Raw genomic sequence first — 23,491 nt, forward strand, 5'->3', positions numbered from 1 at the left:
GATTTGTGAATGACTACCTCCTCTTTATGCCCACACATACAATTATCTGCAAGGTCCCTCAGTCGCGCACTGAATTTCTAACACAGATTCAACCACAAAGACCAGGGAGGTTTTCCCAAATCCTCACAAAGAACGACACCTATTGGTAGATGGGTAAAAATGCAGACATTAAATGTCAAACCAAATTGTATTTGTCACATGCGCCGAATACAACAGGTGTAGTAGACCTTACAGTGAAATGCTTACTGTCATGTATGCTCCGGCCTTTAGGTCACCAGGCTGCTCATTATGGAGCACACCTGTCACCATCGTTACACGCACCTGCGCGTCATCAGACTCACCTGAACTCCATCACCTCCCTGATTACCTTCCCTATATATGTCACTCCCTTTGGTTCCTCCCCCAGGCATTATTGTTTCTGTTCCAATGTCATGTCTGTGCATTGTTTGTGTTTGGTATTATGTTATGTTTATTTATTAAAACACTCACTCCCTGAACTTACTTCCTGACTCTCAGCACACATGTTACCCTTAACCAACAATGCAGTTTTAAGAAAAAGAAGTGTTAAAGTATTTACTCAAATAAACTGAAGTAAAAAATAATAATAATATAACATTTAAAAAATAGAAAATAACAAATAATTAAGGAGCAACAATAAAATAACAGTAGAAAAGCTATATACAGGGGGTACCGGTAGAGAGTCAATCTGCGGGGGCACAGGTTAGTCACTGTAATTGAGGTAATATGCACATGTAGGTAGAGGTAAATTGACTATGCATGGATAATAAACAGAGAGTAGCAGCAGCAGGGTGGACAATGCAAAAAGTCCAGGTAGCCATTTGATTAGCTGTTCAGGAATCTTATGGCTTGAGGGTAGAAGCTGTTAAGAAGCCTTTTGAACCTAAACTTTGTCCTGAATACAAAATGTTTTTGTCAAATCCAATACAACACTCTCCATATTTTCAAGAATAGTGGTGGCTGCATCATGGTATGGGTATGCTTGACATTAGCAAAACCTGGGGAGTTTTTCAGGATGAAACTAAATGGGATTTAGCTAAGCACAGGCAAAATCCTAGAGGAAAACTTGCTTCAGACTGCTTTACACCAGATACTGGGAGAGGAATTCACCTTTGAGTAGGACAATAACTTATAATGCAAGGCCACATCTACACTGGAGTTGCTTACCAAGAAGACAGTGACTGTTCTTGAGTGGCCAAATTAAAGTTGTGACTTAAATCTGCTTGCAAGACTAACAGAGCTTGAAGAATTTTGAAAATAATAATGGGCAAATATTGCACAGTCCAGGTGTGCAGAGCTCTTAGAGACTTACCCCAAAAGACCCAAAGCTGTAATCGCTACCAACGATGTATCTAACAACAGTATATTAACTCAGGGGATGAATATACTAATCAAGCTATATTAGTGTTTTATTTTTATTATAATTTTTGACATTACATAGTGTTTTGTATGGTCAATGACAAAAAAAAAAAAATTAAATTCATTTCAATCCCACTTTGTAACGCAACAAAATGTATAAACATCCAAGGGGGGTGAATACTTATGATACCCACTGTACATACATGTTCCAGCTGCCACATTTTCAACTGATTGTTTGTGATTTCAGCGGACATCTCCACAGTGCTGTGTGACAAACAGAACAAAGCCGAGACACTGCTGGAAAACTGTGAGAAGGGAGAGACGCCTGAGCTCAAAACCATTATCCTCATGGATGCCTTTGACACCGAGCTGACCGCACGGGGCGCAAAGTGTGGGGTGGACATTCTGTCCCTGAAGGAAGTGGAGGTACTGCACTGTATGACAGTATATAGGGATGTATAAGAAAATAAACATTTACACACATTGGCATTGAGCAGGTGCTCGGGAACAAAATATTTGTCAAGTAAAGATTGCACACTTTAATCTATGCTTCGAAGCTTTTCGACCCTTGGGGTCTTCATCAGGTGCCTCCAACCACGGCTCTGGCTCTGACAGTGACTGAGGCTTCAAATGCACAACTGACTATTTTCCTACAGAATTTGTATTATTATTATTTTTTGTTTCTCCCCAGGGGTTCCTCAAGGGTCTATGATAAGTCCAGCTGTATTTTACCCATGCTCAGAGAACAAATTGACCTTAATCATAGATAGGAGTTGGGAATGTAAAGCTGATCCTAACAACCATTTGGGGGATAATACTGCAGGACTTACATTGCCAACTTAAGCTGTCTTATCTCTAATCCTGTATTTTCTTAATGAGGTCCCAACTGTAATGGGTCAAGAAAGTTATAGTGGTAATCGCTACTCTCTAGGGCAGTGTTTTGTAAATCCCTCCTCACATCCTTCTACTCAGTTCCTCTTATTTGACCTGTTCCAGTTCAAGCACACCTCAACTAATGAAGTGCATGGTTATTAGTTGATGAGTTGAATCAAGTGTGCTGGTACTGAAATTCCATAGTCTTATACCAGCGCAATGCAAGACCATGCTGAAATGCATACAATTTGTGGAACTGTCTGGGAGTACTCAAGAAGAGGTTTGGTAAACAATGCTCACGGGTAGTTAATCAAGTATTAGTCCCTAGTATTTCAGTGGCCATGCCCAATGGAGAGCAAATGCTGTCCTCTTTTCAAACATTGCCGAAAAACTGTTTTAGATAAATCAATTGAATCCTAAATATTTTCTAGGCTCTGGGGAAGGACCATCTACACAAGCCAGTTGTAAGTCAAATTCATACAATATGTTACTTGTATATTTTTTATCCAGTCTAAAAAGAAAATCTTAGAAATATTTAGCTGTATTTAAGCCACCTGCTTTTGATTTCAAAATAGTTATTTTCTGCCAACATTGTATGAATAAATACTACAATAAATGTGTGTTTTTGCCTCTCCTACAGCCACCAAAGCCAGAGGACCTCAGCATCATATGTTTTACCAGTGGAACTACAGGTTGACCATACTGTACTTTGTGTGTGTGTGTGTGTGTGTGTGTGTGTGTGTGTGTGTGTGTGTGTGTGTGTGTGTGTGTGTGTGTGTGTGTGTGTGTGTGTGTGTGTGTGTGTGTGTGTGTGTGTGTGTGTGTGTGTGTGTGTGTGTGTGTGTGTGTGTGTGTGTGTCTCTCTCTCTTGTATATCATGTGAACACCCTCCAAATATTAGTTATTGGTTTCAGGTGACCCTAAGGGAGCCATGCTGACTCATGAAAATGTGGTCTCAGATGCAGCAGGTGTGATTAAAACCTTTGAGGTATGCATACTCCATCAGGAACTGACATATAAACACTGCCTAGGTCCAGGTTTTACCCTGTAGGAACGGTATCTTACCCATAGAATAAAATCTAGAATCCCATAAAGTAATTCAATAACATATACAGTGAGCTCCAAAAGTATTGGGACAGTGGCACATGTTGTTATTTTGGCCCTGTACATCAGCACTGGATTTGAAATGATACAATGACTATGAGTTTAAAGTGCAGACTGTCAGCTTTAATTTGAGGGTATTTTCATCCATATCGAGTGAACAGTTTAGAAATAACAGCACTTTTTGCACAAAAGTTTTAGTCCCCCCCCCAAAAAATGCTTACCCTGTAATTGTAAAGGTGAGAGGTTAGCATCTCTTTTATATTTGTGAGTCTGTAACTTTCTCACTCAAAACAAGGTTGGTTATTAAAATCAGATCTAGCAATAATATCAAGGGGCTACAAATCCAGGGCTTAAAAACAAAGCCGTCATTGTACGCTGATGATTCATGTTTTCTTTTAAATCCACAAGATGGATCCCTCCACAGCCTCATAGAGGATCTAGATACTATCTAGATACTTTTTCTAACCTCTCTGGATTGGTTGCATATGTGTGTGGGAGAAAAAGAGAAAGAGCGAGATCTTATAATAATGTAGCTTCTTGTGAATGGCAAAAAGAGAGGCAAGCATTCACACGGGATTTGGTTCTGGATTGCCGAGATTTGTAGTCATGTAATCATAACCTTCTGAATCAACTTGTGTCCCTCACAGATTTCCGTGGTTCCTACTACTCAGGATGTGTCCATCTCCTTCCTGCCTCTGGCACACATGTTTGAGAGGGTTGTACAGGTGAGTTCACAGTCTAACTGAAAACTGGTATTGCATTAACTCAACATTATCTTTGAGTACCTCCAGCTTTAGCATGGAATCCATGACAAATACTTTATGACAAATAATTGCTTTTTTCAATGTATTTATTTAGTATTTTATCCAGGCAAGTCAATGAGGAACAAATTCTTCTTTCTTGTTACAAAAGAAATGTTTTCTATTGACAAGTGACATGTATCTCTTACATTTTTCACTTATGGGAGCAGAGGACATTGAGTTCTCTGAGTTGAGTATTGAGACTGATGGGTGCTAGTCTAGAAGTGCTTGTGTTCTGTCCCAGACAGTGATGTATGGTGCTGGGGCCAGGGTTGGATTCTTTCAGGGAGACATTAAACTACTGCCAGACGACATGAAGAACCTGCAGCCCACCGTCTTCCCCGTGGTGCCGCGACTTCTGAACCGCGTATATGACAAAGTGAGTTATTAGTCTGCGGTCCTTCTCCTGAAGTGTGCACTCATACTGTACACTAACCCCACCACTAATCTCAGCGCTTTACCTAAACCTTACCCACAGCAAATTGTTGCATGTCAATAGAGTTACAGAGTTACAGTTACAGAGTTACAGTTACAGTTACAGAGTTACAGTTGAGAGCTGTAATAGATAGTTTGAACATCTACAGACCATTCAAAATTGATGTCGTTCTGTCCTTGAGCTGTTCTTGACTATTAATGTTCTGTATTATGTCATGTTTCATGTGGACCCCGGGAAGATTAACGGCTGCTTTTGAATAAGCTAATGGGGATCCAAATAAAATACCAAAGAGGACTATCTATATAATATGAGACCAAAATGAGTATCCTTTCTCTTTCTACTGTAGGTCCAAAGTGGAGCCCAGACCCCCTTCAAAAAATGGCTCCTGAATTTTGCCATTGACAGAAAGCTTGCCGAAGTTAAGGAGGGTGTCATCAGAAAAGACAGTATATGGGACAAGCTTATCTTCCACAAAGTTCAGGTATTGTACTCTCCAAGTAGGAGTGAGTCATCGTGTTCAAGGAGGTCAATAATGCTATTGCCAATGTTGTGCCAACAATCCTTGGAGGCTTCATGTAAACCATTTCCTGTGCCTAAAAAGGCAACAGGGGAGAAAAAGAATGTTCCACTGCAGGGGCTGTGAATTGGGAGGTTGTTATGGTACAGAATGCTCGACAATCTAGAACGTGTCGTGTCGGTTCTCTGCAGGAGTCGTTGGGGGGACGTGTGCGAGTGATGGTGACGGGAGCAGCGCCCATCTCTCCCTCCGTTCTCAACTTCCTACGGGCATCTCTGGGGTGTCAGGTACTTTAGCACCATCTACCCATCTATTATCTACCATAGAGCTACCATCTACCCATCCATTATTTTTCTACCACTCAAAAGGGCTTTTCACACTGCATGTTCTTGGCCCATGGCTATCCTTTACCCTAGCTTGCGCTCTTTTTAAACAAGCATGTGTTAACCCTGGGCTAACTGAAACCCAGGGGTCACTTTTTGGAGTAGAATATTCATATTAGATGACATTGGAGCTCTGTGATTGTGATTGAAGTGCGGTGTGAACAGGACTTATGGGTTTCCAAAACTCTTTAGTGAGACACCTCCGTCAATGATCATATTGTTGCGGACGACACAACAGTGGTAGGCTTGATTACCAACAACGACGAGACGGCCTACAGGGAGGAGGTGAGGGCCCTCGGAGTGTGGTGTCAGGAAAATAACCTCACACTCAACGTCAACAAAACTAAGGAGATGATTGTGGACTTCAGGAAACAGCAGAGGGAACACCCCCCTATCCACATCGATGGAACAGTAGTGGAGAGGGTAGTAAGTATTATGGTCCTCTGCGTACACATCACAGACAAACTGAATTGGTCCACCCACACAGACAGCATCGTGAAGAAGGCGCAGCAGCGCCTCTTCAACCTCAGGAGGCTGAAGAAATTTGGCTTGTCACCAAAAGCACTCACAAACTTCTACAGATGCACAATCGAGAGCATCCTGTCGGGCTGTATCATCGCCTGGTACGGCAACTGCTCTGCCCACAACCGTAAGGCTCTTCAGAGGGTAGTGAGGTCTGCACAACGCATCACGGGGGGCAAACTGCCTGCCCTCCAGGACACCTACACCACCCGATGTCACAGGAAGGCCATAAAGATCATCAAGGACAACAACCACCCGAGCCACTGCCTGTTCACCCCGCTATCATCCAGAAGGCGAGGTCAGTACAGGTGCATCAAAGCTGGGACCGAGAGACTGAAAAACAGCTTCTATCTCAAGGCCATCAGACTGTTAAACAGCCACCACTAACATTGAGTGGCTGCTGCCAACACACTGACTCAACTCCAGCCACTTTAATAATGGGAATTGATGGGAAATGATGTAAAATATATCACAAGCCACTTTAAACAATGCTACCTAATATAATGTTTACATACCCTACATTATTCATCTCATATGTATACGTATATACTGTACTCTCTATCATCTACTGCATCCTTATGTAATACATGTATCACTAGCCACTTTAACTATGCCACTTTGTTTACATACTCATCTCATATGTATATACTGCACTCAATACCATCTACTGTATCTTGCCTATGCCGCTCTGTACTATCACTCATTCATATATCTTTATGTACATATTCTTTATCCCCTTACACTTGTGTCTATAAGGTAGTCGTTTTGGAATTGTTAGCTAGATTACTTGTTGGTTATTACTGCATTGTCGGAACTAGAAGCACAAGCATTTCGCTACACTCGCACTAACATCTGCTACAAAGTACAATTTTATTTTATTTTATTTTATTACTGTGTACACATGCCACTGGAAGGTGTTAACAATACCCGAGTTGCCAGTTTGATTCCTACATATATGGGTAATTTCTATTGAATTAACATGCTGAGGTAGGTCACTTTGGATAATAACAAGACCGTATTATAAAGAATCAATGAAAAAAAGAACATACCCTTGACCAAACAAGGATACATTTGTAAAATAGAAATCACCGTTGCACACCTTGAACTTTTGATGTCTTCATCGGAATCCCTGCAAGGAGAGAAGTGTGCGACTTCCATTATATTTTCTGTAAAGACCATAAGTTTGTCATTATTATATAACAAAACCAATCCTGTGCCATTGTGGATCTTGTAATAGCACTGAGCAACTGAGGCTGTGTGCTTTTGTTTGGAGAGCAGAGATGGCCTCAAATGTATTGATCTGTCCGTGTCGCTGTGACAACCAGATCTCATTGACCCTACTGATCTCTCGGTTCTGATTGGTTCTCCAGATTTTCGAGGCGTACGGCCAAACAGAGTGTACTGCCGCCTGCTCCTTCACTATGCCGGGAGACGCCACTTCTGGTATGTCACTACAAATATTTACAACCTCACAGAGGATGCTAAATTAAAAGAATAGTTCACCGAAATGTCTAGTCTTTTGTTTCCTTACACTAAAAGCAGTCTATGGACAAGGAGAGACTGCAATCCATTCTTTATGTTTGTTTACCTCGCCACTTGTACCAACCCCAATGTAAATTTGTAATTTGGTTGAACTATCCCTTTAAGTTGAGAACACTTGCATCCTTTCTTCTTACTTCCTTCTCAAAATAGTTGACCTTATATAATCACCCAAATTATAAAACAGGTGTTTTTTTCCTCAGGGCATGTTGGAGCTCCTATACCTTGTAACATTGTGAAACTGGTTGATGTTGAAGAGATGAACTACTTTGCTTCCAATGGTGAAGGGGAGGTAAGTGGTTGTCACTACCTAGCCATGCTGCAATGTATGGAAAAACCAAAAAAATGTCAAAGCAAATTTTTCAACTTGCCTTGGGTGTTGTTTTCTTCAAACCATAAAACAATCTGGTTATTTAGTAAATGTCCAGAATAATCTGGCTATCATTTTTGGAGAATGTAGCAATGTCAGGGGTCATTCAAAAGCATGGGGGGGGCGCATGGTCTTTCCCTGATTTCCCCAGACTTTTTAATTTGTAGAAAATTAGCTCAAAGGCACAATCTGTAGCTTTTTGGGCGACGCGACCAAATTTGCATACACATGTGAGTTATAGATCTGTCATTCTCTTTGAAAGCAAGTCTGAAAAGTGGCAGGTCTGTTCTTTGTGCGCTATGTCTTTACTTACTGTTCTTAACCCTTGTGTTGTCTTAAGGGTCAAAAATGACCTGCCACTATGTTTAACAGCGGCGAAAACCCCCTAAAATATATTTTTTAAACTTGAAATGTAATGACTTTTCCAAAAGTGACCCAAACATTAGAAAAAGTGAAACATCGCCTTTGTTCATATTTCCATGAAAGCTGCACACCACCAGGGTACAAAGATTGTCTTAGGGTCATTTTTGACCTGGTGGTTATAAAATCATTTACACACCACAAAAACTATACATACAGTGCCTTGCGAAAGTATTCGGCCCCCTTGAACTTTGCGACCTTTTGCCACATTTCAGGCTTCAAACAAAGATATAAAACTGTATTTTTTTGTGAAGAATCAACAACAAGTGGGACACAATCATGAAGTGGAACGACATTTATTGGATATTTCAAACTTTTTTAACAAATCAAAAACTGAAAAATTGGGCGTGCAAAATTATTCAGCCCCCTTAAGTTAATACTTTGTAGCGCCACCTTTTGCTGCGATTACAGCTGTAAGTCGCTTGGGGTATGTCTCTATCAGTTTTGCACATCGAGAGACTACAATTTTTCCCATTCCTCCTTGCAAAACAGCTTGAGCTCAGTGAGGTTGGATGGAGAGCATTTGTGAACAGCAGTTTTCAGTTCTTTCCACAGATTCTCGATTGGATTCAGGTCTGGACTTTGACTTGGCCATTCTAACACCTGGATATGTTTATTTTTGAACCATTCCATTGTAGATTTTGCTTTATGTTTTGGATCATTGTCTTGTTGGAAGACAAATCTCCGTCCCAGTCTCAGGTCTTTTGCAGACTCCATCAGGTTCTTCCAGAATGGTCCTGTATTTGGCTCCATCCATCTTACCATCAATTTTAACCATCTTCCCTGTCCCTGCTGAAGAAAAGCAGGCCCAAACCATGATGCTGCCACCACCATGTTTGACATTGGGGATGGTGTGTTCAGGGTGATGAGCTGTGTTGCTTTTACGCCAAACATAACATTTTGCATTGTTGCCAAAAAGTTCGATTTTGGTTACATCTGACCAGAGCACCTTCTTCCACATGTTTGGTGTGTCTCCCAGGTGGCTTGTGGCAAACTTTAAACAACACTTTTTATGGATATCTTTAACTTCTTGCGTCGAGCCATCCCGGATCCGGTATCGTGACTACAACCTCAAGATCATTACCATAACTATTCATGAAAATCGCAAATGAAATGAAATTCATCTATTTGCTCTCAAGCTTAGCCTTTTGTTAACAACACTGTCCTCTCAGATTTTCAAAATATGCTTCTCAACCATTGCAAAACAAGCATTTGTGTAACAGTATTGATAGCTAGCGTAGCATTTAGCATAGCATTTAGCGTAGCATTTAGCGTTAGCATTCAGCAGGCAACATTTTCACAAAAACCAGAAAAGCATTCAAATAAAATCATTTACCTTTTAAGAACTTTGGATGTTTTCAATGAGGACACTCTCAGATAGCAAATGTTCCGTTTTTCCTGAAAGATTATTTGTTTAGGACAAATCGCTCCGTTTTCTGCGTCACGTTTAGCTACGAAAAAAACCTGTATCCAGGACTGTGTAAATCTATCCGCAAGCTCATTAGCATAACACAACGTTAACTATTCATGAAAATCGCAAATGAAATGAAATTAATCTATTTGCTCTCAAGCTTAGCCTTTTGTTAACAACACTGTCATCTCAGATTTTCAAAATATGCTTTTGAACCATAGCTAAACAAGCATTTGTGTAACAGTATTGATAGCCTAGCATAGGATTATGCCTGTCTTTCAGCACGCAACATTTTCACAAAAACCAGAAAAGGATTCAAATAAAATAATTTACCTTTGACGAACTTCAGATGTTTTCAATGAGGAGACTCTCAGTTAGATAGCAAATGTTCCGTTTTTACAAAAAATATTATTTGTGTCGACTAATCGCTCCGTTTTGTTCATCACATTTGGGTAAGAAAAAAAAAGAAGAAAAAAATTAAGTCATTAAAACTTTTTTCCAAATTAACTCCATAATATCGACAGAAACATGGCAAACCGATGTTTAGAATCAATTCTCAAGGTGTTTTTCACATATCTATCGACGATAAATCCTTCGTGGCAGTTGACTTTCTCTTCTGAAGAAATGGAACGCGCATGGACCTACAGATTACGCAATAATTTCGACACAGGACACCGGGCGGGACACCAGGTAAATGTAGTCTCTTATGGTCAATCTTCCAATGATATGCCTACAAACACGTCACAATGCTGCAGACATCTTGGACGAACGGCAGAGCGCAAAAGCTCATTCACAGCATATTCACAGCCTTATAAGGAGACGATCGTAAAACAGAGTGTCAGATCCTGCTCATTTCCTGTTTGAAGTTTCATCTTGGTTTCGCCTGAAAGATCAGTTCTGGGGCACTCACAGATAATATCTTTGCAGTTTTGAAAACGTCAGTGTTTACTTTCCAAAGCTGGCAATTATGCATATTCGAGCATCTTTTTGTGACAAAATATTGCGCTTAAAACGGGCACGTTTTTTTTATCCAATAATGACATAGCGCCCCCATAGGTTGAAGAGGTTAAGAAATGGCTTTCTTCTTGCCACTCTTCCATAAAGGCCAGATTTGTGCAATATCCGACTGATTGTTGTCCTATGGACAGAGTGTCCCACCTCAGCTGTAGATCTCTGCAGTTCATCCAGAGTGATCATGGGCCTCTTGGCTGCATCTCTGATCAGTCTTCTCCTTGTATGAGCTGAAAGTTTAGAGGGACGGCCAGGTCTTGGTAGATTTGCAGTGGTCTGATACTCCTTCCATTTCAATATCATCGCTTGCACAGTGCTCCTCGGGATGTTTAAAGCTTGGGAAATCTTTTTGTATCCAAATCCGGCTTTAAACTTCTTCACAACAGTATCTCGGACCTGCCTGGTGTGTTCCTTGTTCTTCATGATGCTCTCTGCGCTTTTAACGGACCTCTGAGACTATCACAGTGCAGGTGCATTTATACGGAGACTTGATTACACACAGGTGGATTGTATTTATCATCATTAGTCATTTAGGTCAACATTGGATCATTCAGAGATCCTCACTGAACTTCTGGAGAGAGTTTGCTGCACTGAAAGTAAAGGGGCTGAATAATTTTGCACACCCAATTTTTCAGTTTTTGATATGTTAAAAAAGTTTGAAATATCCAATAAATGTTGTTCCACTTCATGATTGTGTCCCACTTGTTGTTGATTCTTCACAAAAAAATACAGTTTTATATCTTTATGTTTGAAGCCTGAAATGTGGCAAAAGGTCGCAAAGTTCAAGGGGGCCGAATACTTTCGCAAGGCACTGTATACACACACGAGAAATTTTGAATATGTGTGCTACTGATTGAATTCAGCCAGCAGCTCCTGAAGAGGAAGATCGCCATGGTTGGCACAGTTAGAAAGAACAAGCCTGAGCTCCCCCTGCACACCTCGCAACAAGGGGGAAAGAGGCCTTCTCAACAAAGTTTGCCTTCACACCCACCACCACTCTAGTTTCTTACCTCCCAAAGAGGAACAAGAATGTGGTCCTTGTGAGCACACTGCACAAAACGGCTGAGATCAGTGATCACGAGGACAGGAAGCCAGCCATCATCCTGGACTGCAACCACAAAAAAGAAGGCATGGATAATCTGGACAAGGTGATTGGAACTTACAGCTGCAGGAGGATGACTGCCTGCTGGCCCCTGGTCATCTTCCATAACATCATTGATGTGTCCTCATACAATGCCTTCGTGATATGGAACAAGATCAACCCTATCCGGATGCCTGATAAGCGGAACAAGATGGTGTTCCTGGAACAGCTGGGAAAGGCACTTGTAACCCCACACATTCAAAGAAGGGAGCACCTCCAAAGCACAGAAGCCTCTGCAGCACTTGTGAAAGCTGTTCACGGGGCTGAATCTTGTCCTGATCCACCTGACACTGCAGCTGGGGCAGGCAAGAGGAGGAGATGCCAATTCAGCCCCCCAAAGAAGGACAGTAAAACAAATACTATGTGCTTCACATGTGAGAAATACATCTGCAAAGTCCATGCACACCCACTTGCATACTGTCCTGCATGTGCTAATTAGAGTTGATTGATTTATGTTCTTCACATTTTTTATTTGTATCTATTGTCTTATTTTATTCTTATTTATTTTTGTTGTTTATACACCTTTTGGGTGGGGGCAATGGTTAAAAAAATGGGAGAATACTAGTATTCCTCATTGCACAGTATATAAGAATATATCACTATGTTGCCAAAAAAGTTCAAGACTTGTTTCCCTTCAATAAAAATGCATTCAAAACGACTTTCTGCACATTTCTGCTACACAAATGCTATCTCTTGCTAAAAAAACATGTATGTTTACACCTATGCAGTACCTTTAGCAATAATAATAAACCTCTACTTTAGTAAAGAAAACAATTATGACAGGTGTGTCGTAATACAAACGAGTGGTGTCCACTGATCAAATGCAGTCTTTCTGCATTGTGAAGAGGGAAAACTCAGATAGTCACAAAGTTTGTGATGAATGACAGGTTGTTTCTTCACGCAAAATTGATTTGGGGTTAAAAATGAAAATGACGCTGCTTTATTTTAGGGGTTCAGTGAAGGCGGGTCAATTTTTACCCTTAGGACAAGGGGAGTATACAGAATGTTAAGACTACACAAGAGTTAAGTTGCTTCTTTTTACTGTCAGTTTTGCACACCAGCCTCAAATAACTGATATATTTTTGGTTATTGAAAATAGATTTCAAAAGAAGTTTAGATGTTATGATGATCCTCTGCAATGATTCTCTACACATTGTTTGTTCAGTCACAAACAAATGAAATTATGAAAAAACATTTTTTTAATTGCATCCATGTAAATGGGGGAGTGATTTCTGCATTTTGCAGCTTTAACTTTCATTTTTATACATGTATATTCTCTTAGTTTAACCTTTTGATTGAATTGGTTGCTATGGTTTGCCCGCCTTAGAACTAGGAGCTGGAGTTTTTCCTGGTCAGGTCACATGGCCTGATCAGGTCACATGGTCCCCGGCCGTACTTAGAACACAAGGAGAACACTTCACTTACTGATGCATACTTTTCTATTTCCTCAGGTCTGTATCAAAGGTAAAAACGTGTTCATCGGATATCTAAAAGACCCTGAGAAGACAGCAGAGGCCCTGGACAAAGATGGCTGGCTACACACCGGAGACATTGGCAAATGGCTACCGGTGAGATACTCGTAGATACAAACTGAACCGTAGGAACAATAAAATAACCTGAATTTATCTCCGCATACAATCAATCCGACATCAATTTCCATGACAGTGGTAGAGGAGTTTAATATCAGGACCGAGTAGAATAGCTTTCCGGCTCTCTCCTGTTCATTCAACTCAAAGCCAGACAAGCAATCAGTGGGGTGAATTACTGGGGTTGTGTGCAGCATCATTATACTTTCCAAACCCAACTATTCTATTATTACAAGCAGGACAAAGGGCAGTGCAGATTCATCTGAATTGAATTACCTGAGTCAAGATTTCACTATTTCTATACTGGGGTCTGCATCATCATCAGCAGGGCCATTTTATTGTCGTAGTTGTACAAGGTCATATACAGTGTCTTGATTTATAAAATGTACACCGTTTTTATACAACATTTCAGTTACAAAAATGTCTAAATGCATTTTTTTAAAAACAATAAATCACATTTTCAAGTGCAATGGTTATGAACCAAAACATGGACATACACAGATTGGATCATACAATTGTGTCTAAGGACATTATAAAACAAGACCCCAAGACTGTCATTATTTGTAAGCAGAACTGGCTTTGCAGGCTGACATGGGGCCCGATTCCGACAGGAGTGAAGGGTAAATGGAACGTACTGTAATTTCCCTTTTGTGCACTTTTCTCTATGAGTACTGTAATAGTGTGCTATTCACCTGCTATTTGTTTTGGTCCTGATTCAGACTTAGTAAATAGAACCTTTCCTACAGTATGCACTTCTCTGTAGTTGGTATTCAGACTTACCTTATGAAGGTGCGTAATGGGCTTTGTAGGTGTGGATCCCTTGCATGCGCTGAATAAATGTAATTAACCACTAATTAACCACCAACCAATTAACCAGAACACTCCTATGTTCTGGCCAACAGATTTTCTCATGGATTTTTAATTTCAGTACATTTATATTAAGCCATCTTTAAATACAGTGCACCTTTTAGCTGACAGACTCAGAATATTAGGGATAAATCAAAGAAATACCTCTAAATATATGCATATTCGTCATCTTTTCAGCAGCAATTGGTAGATACAAAATGTGTATTTAAAAAATAATTAAATTAAATGTACAATAGTAGGCTGTATCCGCGTCTTGCGTGCACTAACCATGGAACTGTGTGACGACACAGTTTAGAGTAGCATGCACATGGATACAGTTTGTGGATTACCTTGACGTTGTGACAGGATGGCCCCCACGCCCACCTCCACTACAAAGGGCAGCGAGGGGTCTGGGTGTTTCAGCACCGTCTGCAGCATTCCATGCCAACTTACGGGGGAACACCTTTGAGGAGAGAGTTGAGAGGCGATGGAGCTAAAGTTCCTGATGAAGCGGTAATAAAAGTTGGCAACCCCCAAAAACCTGTGTTGTCCCTTTATGGTGGTTGGGACTGGCCATGCATGATCTGACCACCCATCTTCCTTCCTCTCCTCCATAACCACTCCCTGTGGGCTGATCCCATATCCCAAGACGGAAACCTGATGGAACGGGTTAGTATGTAGCGGACATCGTTGAAGCTGGTGTCCCTCCTGGCCATAATAGGGACAGAGCCCCAGTTGTTTCCGGCGGCGTCACTCAGCCGCGGGGAGGCGTTGTAGCCCCTACCTCCAAGGGGTCAGGCTTAAACTCATATCCGTCAACGAAAGAGGGAGAGAGGCGATGGAGTGCCAATGCTCCCAAAGGAGGTTATCCAGACGGATGGTCATCGCGATGAGTGCATCCAATGAGAGGGTGTCGTCTCGGCATGCCAGCTTTGTCTGGACCTCTTCACGCAAATCCTCTTCGGAATAAGGTGTGGAGCGACGGGTCATTCCATCTGCTGGATGCTGCCAATGTACGAAAGGTGAGTGCGAACTCCGCAACAGTCTGGACCTCCTGCCGTAGTTGGAGTAGGTGCTCATCCCCCCTCTCTGCCCTCCGGTGGATAATCGAAGCCTCCTCTGAACAGCACCATGAACCTCCCATAAGAACCCAGCTTCTCCCCTCTCCCAGATGGCCGTATTCGATCCAAACGCATGCCCTGTCAACAGGGAAATAACCTTGGCAACCTTGGACCGCTCGGTAGTGGGGGCACCCTTTTGCTGAGGAAAATAGAGAGAGCACTGGAGAAGGAAGCCACGATATTTGAATGGAGTCTCGTCATATTTGTCATGAAGGGAAAAACGGGCATCACTGACCAGAGCAGACTGCTGAATGGGCTGGCTCGACTCATGGTAGAGGATCCTCCGCTCGTTGGGGGTGACGCCTCTTAAGAGGACCTCATCCACCACCCTCCCTAGTTGCGCTAGCTGATTGTGCTGCCGGCGAAGTAGGTCTCCCTGTTCGTCGACCATCTGGGAGATGTCTCGGTTGGCTGCTGCTTCCATTTTGAGAGGCAAGATTCTGTAATGTAATCGCAGGGAGTCAGGAAACAAGTGCAGTTAGTGAGTTAATTACAAAGAACATTGATGGATGCAAACCAAAGACACTGTCGAACATGGAAAACATAAACAATATTGCCTGGTGGGTGATAAAAAAAAAAAGGAGTGCTATATAAAGAGAAGTAATCAGGGTAGTGATGGAGTCCAGGTGTGGCTCATAACGAAGCGCAGGTGTGCGTAATGAGGGTTGCCAGGCCCGGTGGTGAGTAGAATGGAGACATCGAGCACTGGAGCGGGGTAGACATGACAGGCTATAGCCTATACAGTACCAGTCAAAAATTGGACACACCTACTCATTCAAGGGTTTTCATTATTTTTACTATTTTCTACAGTGTAGAATAATAGTGAAGACATCACAGCTATGAAATAACAAATATGGAATCATATAGTAACAAAAAAATGTTAAACAAATCAAAATATATAATCCGCCACACACTTCATTTATTCGATTGCCACTCAAACATACTTAAGTTCAAGGTCAGAATACGCATAGAGAGTAAAGTGCATAAAAAGGGAATAACTCTGGTCAGAATCTGGCTTTTTGGGTGGAGAATAATTGAAGGTGTGGCAGAGGTGTGTCTAGTGTCTCTGATCTTGACTTAATTCCCTAGTGGTGGAAAAAGTAATTTCCTACTTGAGTAAAAGTAAAGATACCTTATTAGAAAATTAAGTAGAAAATGAAAGTCGCCCAGTAACATACTTCTTAAGGTAAATTCTAAAAGTATTTGGTTTTAAATATACTTATGTATCAAAAGTAAATGTAATCGCTAAATTATACTTAAGTATCAAAAGTAAAAGTACAAGTATAAATAAATAACAATTCCTTTTATAAACCAAACCAAACAGTTAGCCAGGGGCATGCTCTAACACTCAGACATAATTTACAAACAAAAGCATGTGTTGAGTGAGTCTACCAGATCAGAGGCTGTAGGGGTGACCAGGGATGTTCTCTTGATAAGTGTGTGAATCAGACAATTTTCCTGTCTTGCTAAGCATTCAAATGTAACGAGTACTTTTGGGAGTCAAGGAAAATGTACGGAGTAAAAAGTACATCATTGTCTTTAAGAATGTAGTGAAGTAAAAGTTGTCAAAAATATAAATAGTAAAGTAAATTACCGATACCCCAAAAAATACCAAGTACTTTACACTCACTGTAATTCCTTAAAAATTCCACCACCTGTACACGCAAGAAAACCATGAATAACGTCTAGCAAACAAACCAGTTCCAAGTGGTTCCAAGTGGATTTTTTCAGATAGAAATAACACCATTCTCCATGCACTGTCATTTACAACTTGATAAGTGCCATTGATAAGAGCCAGGTATATGAGTAATCCATTTGGAAAAGGAAATTGTAAATATAAATGACACTTGTTTTAGATATATTTGACCTAGTAAACGCTGGAGACAAATGTGAATCCAGTCACACGGCAGCAAACTGAAACATATCAACTTTCCCACAGTAATGTTTATTAAATGCTGTAACATTCCGAAAAATGTCAGTTGTATGGCCTTTTAACTTGCAAGGAGGGGCGCTCTTGAATGTCGTATTTATAAGCTACCACGTTTCCTATTTCTATCATGTTAAATATTAGCCACTATCAGTACTGACTGTCAGTAGGCCTAATAACATTTACATTACATTACATTTAAGTCATTTAGCAGACGCTCTTATCCAGAGCGACTTACAAATTGGTGCATACACCTTATGACAACCAGTGGAACAGCCACTTGCATCTAAATCTTGTTGGGGGGGAGAAGGATTACCTACCCTTACTTACCCTATCCTAGGTATTCCTTGAAGAGGTGGGGTTTCAGGTGTCTCCGGAAGGTGGTGATTGACTCCGCTGTCCTGGCGTCGTGAGGGAGTTTGTTCCACCATTGGGGGGCCAGAGCAGCGAACAGTTTTGACTGGGCTGAGCGGGAACTGTACTTCCTCAGTGGTAGGGAGGCGAGCAGGCCAGAGGTGGATGAACGCAGTGCCCTTGTTTGGGTGTAGGGCCTGATCAGAGCCTGGAGGTAGTGAGGTGCCGTTCCCCTCACAGCTCCGTAGGCGAGCACCATGGTCTTGTAGCGGATGCGAGCTTCAACTGGAAGCCAGTGGAGAGAGCGGAGGAGCGGGGTGACGTGAGAGAACTTGGGAAGGTTGAACACCAGACGGGCTGCGGCGTTCTGGATGAGTTGTAGGGGTTTAATGGCACAGGCAGGGAGCCCAGCCAACAGCGAGTTGCAGTAATCAAGACGGGAGATGACAAGTGCCTGGATTAGGACCTGCGCCGCTTCCTGTGTACTGTTTGATCCCTTCAGGTGGTATTGCCTACTGTACATTAACATCATTACATTGTTTTGTTTACCTTCATTTGCTTCCTCTGTAAACGGCCATGTGAATGTTGATGAGGATCATTAGTAACAGTGGATAATGATATTTTTTTTTAAAGACATGTAGGCTAATTAAATTGTAATGGAGCTAAGCGCAGACCAAGCCATAACAGTTTGAACCAGCCACTGTGCCATGACTGTGTCATCACACAATTCCATGGTTAGTGCAGGCAATAGGCGAGGGTATAGCCTGCTATTGTACACTATAATTCTATGTACACCAATCTTCCAACATTATCATGGGATCATTTTTTCATTAATCAACTCACCGTTTTCTTTCTTTTGTGTGTAAAGGCTCCCCAAACCTGTTTTATATAATTCATAAATACTTTCCTAACCCTAATTATAAACTGAGTGGTTCGAGCCCTGAATGCTGATTGGCTGACAGGCGTGGTATATCAGACTTTATACCGCGGGTTTGACAAAACACTTATTTTTAGTGCTCTAATTACATTGGTAACCAGTTTATAATAGCAATAAGGCACCTCGGGGGTTTGTGGTATATGGCCAATATACCACGGCTAAGGGCTGTATCCAGGCACTCTGTGATGAGTCGTGCCTGAGAACATATTTTAATATATTTTAATATATTTTCCTTTATTATTTTCAGAATATTTTTTAAATCTATCAATTGGTGCTGAAACAGACGAATATGCATATATTTAGATGACTTTCTTTCATTGATCCCTAATTTTCTGAACCCATTCTTTCTATATATTCTATTGAGTCTGTCAATAGAATTCGAACTAAAAGATACAGCGTATCTAAAGAGACGGTTTAAGATAAATGTACTGAATTGAAAAATCCATGAGAAAAATCTGTTGGCCAGCATGTCGAAGGGTTAATTCAATTTATTCAGTGCGCGCCAGGGAACCACTCCTACAAAGCCCGTTATGCACCTTCACAAGGTAAGTCTGAATACAAACTACTCAGAAGGGCATGGGAAAGGTGTCATTTCCTAAGTCGGAATCCGGTCTATATAGAACAGTGAATGATGATGCATTCATGTGCTACCGAAATGATTGGTAACTCTGAAACTTGGAGAGTTATGCACCAAAACGCATCATAACTCAGAGCTGTTGACGCCAAAAACGGGTCTTAATGAGCTTCCAAGTGGGAAATACGAGTAGGAGACTCAGTTTCCCAGTTGGATCGTGAGTTTCCCAATTCTGAGTAGCACATGAATGCTGCATGACTTGACATAGGCCCAGGGTCAGTTTTATCACCTGTGAGGGCTGTGTCACAGATGTTACAGACGTCAGATGTTGGACCTGTCCTAACCCCCTAAGGCCATTAGCCTAGTTAACGATCTCTCCCTCTGCACTCCGTGGCCTCACCAGCCTCAACATGGGACGTTCATTATCTGAGAAAAGAAGGGGGAGAGAGAGAGAGGGTGGTGGTGGGGGGGTCGGGGGGGTAAGATAAAGATAATTGAGTTAATTGATTCGCTCTGTCATAATGTAGGCCCTTTTTAATTTCTCCAGGGGACCCTTTCTTTCTCAACACAGACAGATGGCATGTCCATTAGGGACCTGTCTAAGCTTGCTCTTAGGTTTCAGTAATTACACACGCATGCGTGTGTCTGAATGTGTGTGTGTGCATATGTATGTCTGTTTACCAGAGGAAGCTGGTGGTAGGAGCTACAGGAGAACGGTCTCATTGTAACAACTGGAATGGAATTAATGGAATGGAGTCATGTGGTTTCCATGTTTGATTTGTTTGACTCCATTGCACATATTCCATTGCAGCCATTACAATGTGCCCGTTCTCCTACAGCTCCTCCCACCAGCCTCCTCTGGTAAACACACATATATGTGCACACACACACTTTTACGTAACTCATTAATGATCTTTTCTCGTTCTCTCTCTATACTTATATCCTAGAGGCATATTTTGTTTATAAGGCTCACAATATAATATGAGCAATCATGATGACATACTGTATTACTCAAGATACAATCTAGTTCCTTGGCGATTTCCGATTGACAAGTTAGGATAATGTATATCTTGTTGAAAATACTAATGATCAAAATGATGGCAGAGTGGAGCCTTGAAGATCGTTGACCGCAAGAAGAATATCTTCAAGCTGGCTCAGGGAGAGTACATCGCCCCGGAGAGGATAGAGAACGTGTACATCCGCAGTGCACCTGTAGCCCAGGTGTTTGTCCATGGAGACAGTCTTCAGGTACAACACACACGCACAGCATAAAAACATACACACATTTAAGCACACATGCCAAGCACAAACATTTCAGCAGCATACAATACTTAGACTGTGTGTGTGTGTGTGTGTGTGTGTGTGTGTGTGTGTGTGTGTGTGTGTGTGTGTGTGTGTGTGTGTGTGTGTGTGTGTGTGTGTCTGTCTGTCTAGGCCAGCTTGGTAGCCATTGTGGTCCCTGACCCAGAGGTCCTGCCAGGTTTCGCCCAAAAACTAGGAGTCCAGGGTTCTCATGAGGAGCTGTGCAAAAGCCAAGTGAGTGCTCTATCAGAACCTTTCCACTAATAACGTTGTCAGAATATTTGAACACACCAGCATCGTGTTCATTACTTAGCCACCAAACGGAAGCAAATGGACTGAAACAGAGATGGACTACCTATAATAATCAATAAGACTTATTTTCATTTTCTGTTCCAAAATGTTTTAAAACACTGTCCGTTGCGTGCCCTAATGAACATGACCTTGGGATTCATTCATCAAACAAAAGTGTGATTGTCCATAATGCTCTTCATACATTTGCACAGATACAAAGGACATACAAATATTGTATAAATGCTTGTCCATACATTGGGTGCCACTAAACACAAAACTGCTACTACAGTCCAAGTACTTCACAAGAACATTTTTCCAATGCACTCCTGACTGAAGCAAATCTATTTCGTACCACTGAATGATGGCCTAAGTTTGACCTCTCCTTTTTTCCTGCGGCAGAAAATCAAAAAGGCCATTATCGCTGACCTGGTCAAGCTGGGCCGGCAAGCAGGGCTGAAGTCATTCGAACAGGTGAGCGTTTCTCTTCAACATGCTTTCACCGATCCCCATTAAGACCTGGGCCCATATTCATAAAGCGCAAAGTAGGTGTGCTGATCTAAGATCAGTCCCCCCTGTCTATGTCATCTTTTTCATGATGATCTAAAAACAGTGGTTCTCAGACCTCTCCTCTCTCCCCCCCCACCCCCCTGCCGTTCCATGCATTTGAGCTATTCCAGAGCTAGCACACCTGAATCAGGTGAGCTAGTTCAGAGCAACAACACAATTGTGAAACGAGTAGGGGTCCCAGAGGAGAGGTTTGAGAACCACTGATCCTAGATCAGCACTCCTACTCTTAGACACTTTATTAATCTTGTCATTAACTCAGAAGCTCCCTGCCCTTCTTGATTTTATTTCACTCGACATGCCACTTTAAACATACTGTATACTCTTTACTGCAGTTCATCCTAAATGTGTTGAGCTGATTTTCTCAGATTCTCTCAGCAACAGTCAATGCTGTGGATTTGCTGTGTGAACTAGCTAAAGGTGGTGGTGAACTACTGAGCAAAGACAGACAAATATGATTGATGTCAATGTGAATTGGGTTTGAGAAGAGCCAAACCATGAAACTTTGTTGCCCATATTTGTTTGAAGTCTTGGTTAGACATTTTTAAGCAAACAGCCATATTGTATGTTGACCAGCTAGGTTGCAGAAAAAGTTATGGCTAGATTAGGACAAGACTAGAGGAGACTAGGGACAAAGGACAAAAACCCTTATGGCCGGTGGTCTCCATGTAATCAATAAATTCACTTGTTGGAGCAGTAATACTGTACACAGGGATTATTTCAGTTCTTACAGTGAAATGACCCAACAACATGGGTCATGTTCATTAGGCACCAATTGGAGGAACAATCATTTAAAACAGGGAGGGACTACCTTAAAGAATCTGTTGCAACATGTTTTGAAATGTTTTCCTATTGTGTCCTAATGCGGTTTCTATTTGTTGTGCAGGTGAAAGACCTGTACATGCACCCAGAGTTGTTCAGCATAGAGAACGGCCTTCTCACTCCTACGCTGAAGGCCAAAAGGGTCGACCTCAAGAAGCTCTTCCAGCCGCAGATCGACAGTCTCTATGCTAGCATGGAGTGACTGGTCTGAGGGGTAGAAGGAGGATGAAGTAGGGCCCGATGGGCAACAGCTTCACTTCCTGTTGACCTTTCAGTCGATAAATACTGTACATTTTATGGAAGAGAGAATTTACATGGGAAATGTGTAATTACTTTTGTTTCATTAAAACACGCACCACCACTATCAGAGTACCCATTGTTAGCACATAATTTAATAAACACCAGATAATTACTGTAACAGTGGAAAAAGTTACATCAAAGAATATGCTCGGAATGAGAATTTCTCAATGACATTCACATTGAATCCATGGAATGAAATGATGATTTTTATATTGACTCCAGAATGAAGCAACATTGTGAACTGTATACACCTCAAGGGCAGCTGGTACTCCCATATAAATATAATTCCTAGAAACATCATTCTATTTTTATGGGTCCTCAAAAGAACCATTTATCAATAATAAATAGCCCTGCAAATGTAATTGATAATGGATATGCCATTATGGTGACCTGGGCCCGTATTCCTAAAGTCTGCCGTCCCCTCCAGCACTCCTACACTGAAACACTTTGGGAATACGGGCCCAAGTCACCAGTTCAACAATATCTCAACCACTGGAGGGTTACTGGTTTGAATCCCAGCTCAGACAGGGAAATCTGGTGCAGAGTAAGCTGGCATCATCTTAGATACCAACAAGTGCCCTTGAGCAAGACACTTAACCCCCAAATGTATTATTTATAAAGCCCTTTTTTACCTCAGATGTCACTAAATGCTTAAACAGAAACCCAGCCTGAACCTCAAACAGCAAGCAATGCAGATGCAATAAAGATTTGCTTCAAGGGCCCTGCAATAAGGCTCATTGCTTCCAGCCCCTTCGGATATACGTGTGTCCTAAAGGTTAGGTTGTGAGCCTGAAGACACATTATGATTATCTGTAAATTAATGGACAATAAAGTACATCTTGATCTATGATCAGTCTTTCAAACTATAATGTATACGATTATATGGACAGAGGGGTCCTGATACTAGACCTGTGCTGAGACGCTTTGTTATTAGGGGCCCTGAAGGTTTGCATCACACACACA

General features: G+C 41.5%; 2 protein-coding genes across 2 annotated transcripts in view; one reads left to right on the forward strand and one right to left on the reverse strand.

The window, feature by feature from the left end:
- acsl5 (acyl-CoA synthetase long chain family member 5) overlaps positions 1–23,378 on the forward strand; it is a 36,298-nt gene extending 12,920 nt beyond the window's left edge. The window contains exons 7-21 of the mRNA XM_035747102.2: positions 1,625–1,803; positions 2,682–2,714; positions 2,891–2,942; positions 3,165–3,238; positions 4,002–4,079; positions 4,399–4,533; positions 4,937–5,071; positions 5,299–5,394; positions 7,383–7,455; positions 7,755–7,843; positions 13,356–13,472; positions 20,354–20,497; positions 20,684–20,785; positions 21,242–21,313; positions 22,293–23,378. Of these exons, the coding sequence (XP_035602995.1) occupies positions 1,625–1,803; positions 2,682–2,714; positions 2,891–2,942; positions 3,165–3,238; positions 4,002–4,079; positions 4,399–4,533; positions 4,937–5,071; positions 5,299–5,394; positions 7,383–7,455; positions 7,755–7,843; positions 13,356–13,472; positions 20,354–20,497; positions 20,684–20,785; positions 21,242–21,313; positions 22,293–22,430 (1,517 nt within the window). The 3' untranslated portion in view covers positions 22,431–23,378. The remainder of the gene's footprint in view (positions 1–1,624; positions 1,804–2,681; positions 2,715–2,890; positions 2,943–3,164; positions 3,239–4,001; positions 4,080–4,398; positions 4,534–4,936; positions 5,072–5,298; positions 5,395–7,382; positions 7,456–7,754; positions 7,844–13,355; positions 13,473–20,353; positions 20,498–20,683; positions 20,786–21,241; positions 21,314–22,292) is intronic.
- Positions 13,496–17,648, reverse strand: LOC118365398 (uncharacterized). Its single transcript, XM_035747576.2, has 2 exons — positions 15,693–17,648; positions 13,496–15,617 (listed from the first exon to the last, which is right to left on the reverse strand). The coding sequence occupies exons 1-2, from the start codon at positions 15,879–15,881 to the stop codon at positions 15,117–15,119; spliced, it is 690 nt and encodes a 229-aa protein (XP_035603469.1). The 5' UTR covers positions 15,882–17,648; the 3' UTR covers positions 13,496–15,116.
- Positions 23,379–23,491: the final 113 nt, after the last annotated feature.

This window comes from Oncorhynchus keta, chromosome 3 (assembly GCF_023373465.1).
Source record: "Oncorhynchus keta strain PuntledgeMale-10-30-2019 chromosome 3, Oket_V2, whole genome shotgun sequence".
Lineage (NCBI taxonomy): Eukaryota > Metazoa > Chordata > Actinopteri > Salmoniformes > Salmonidae > Oncorhynchus > Oncorhynchus keta.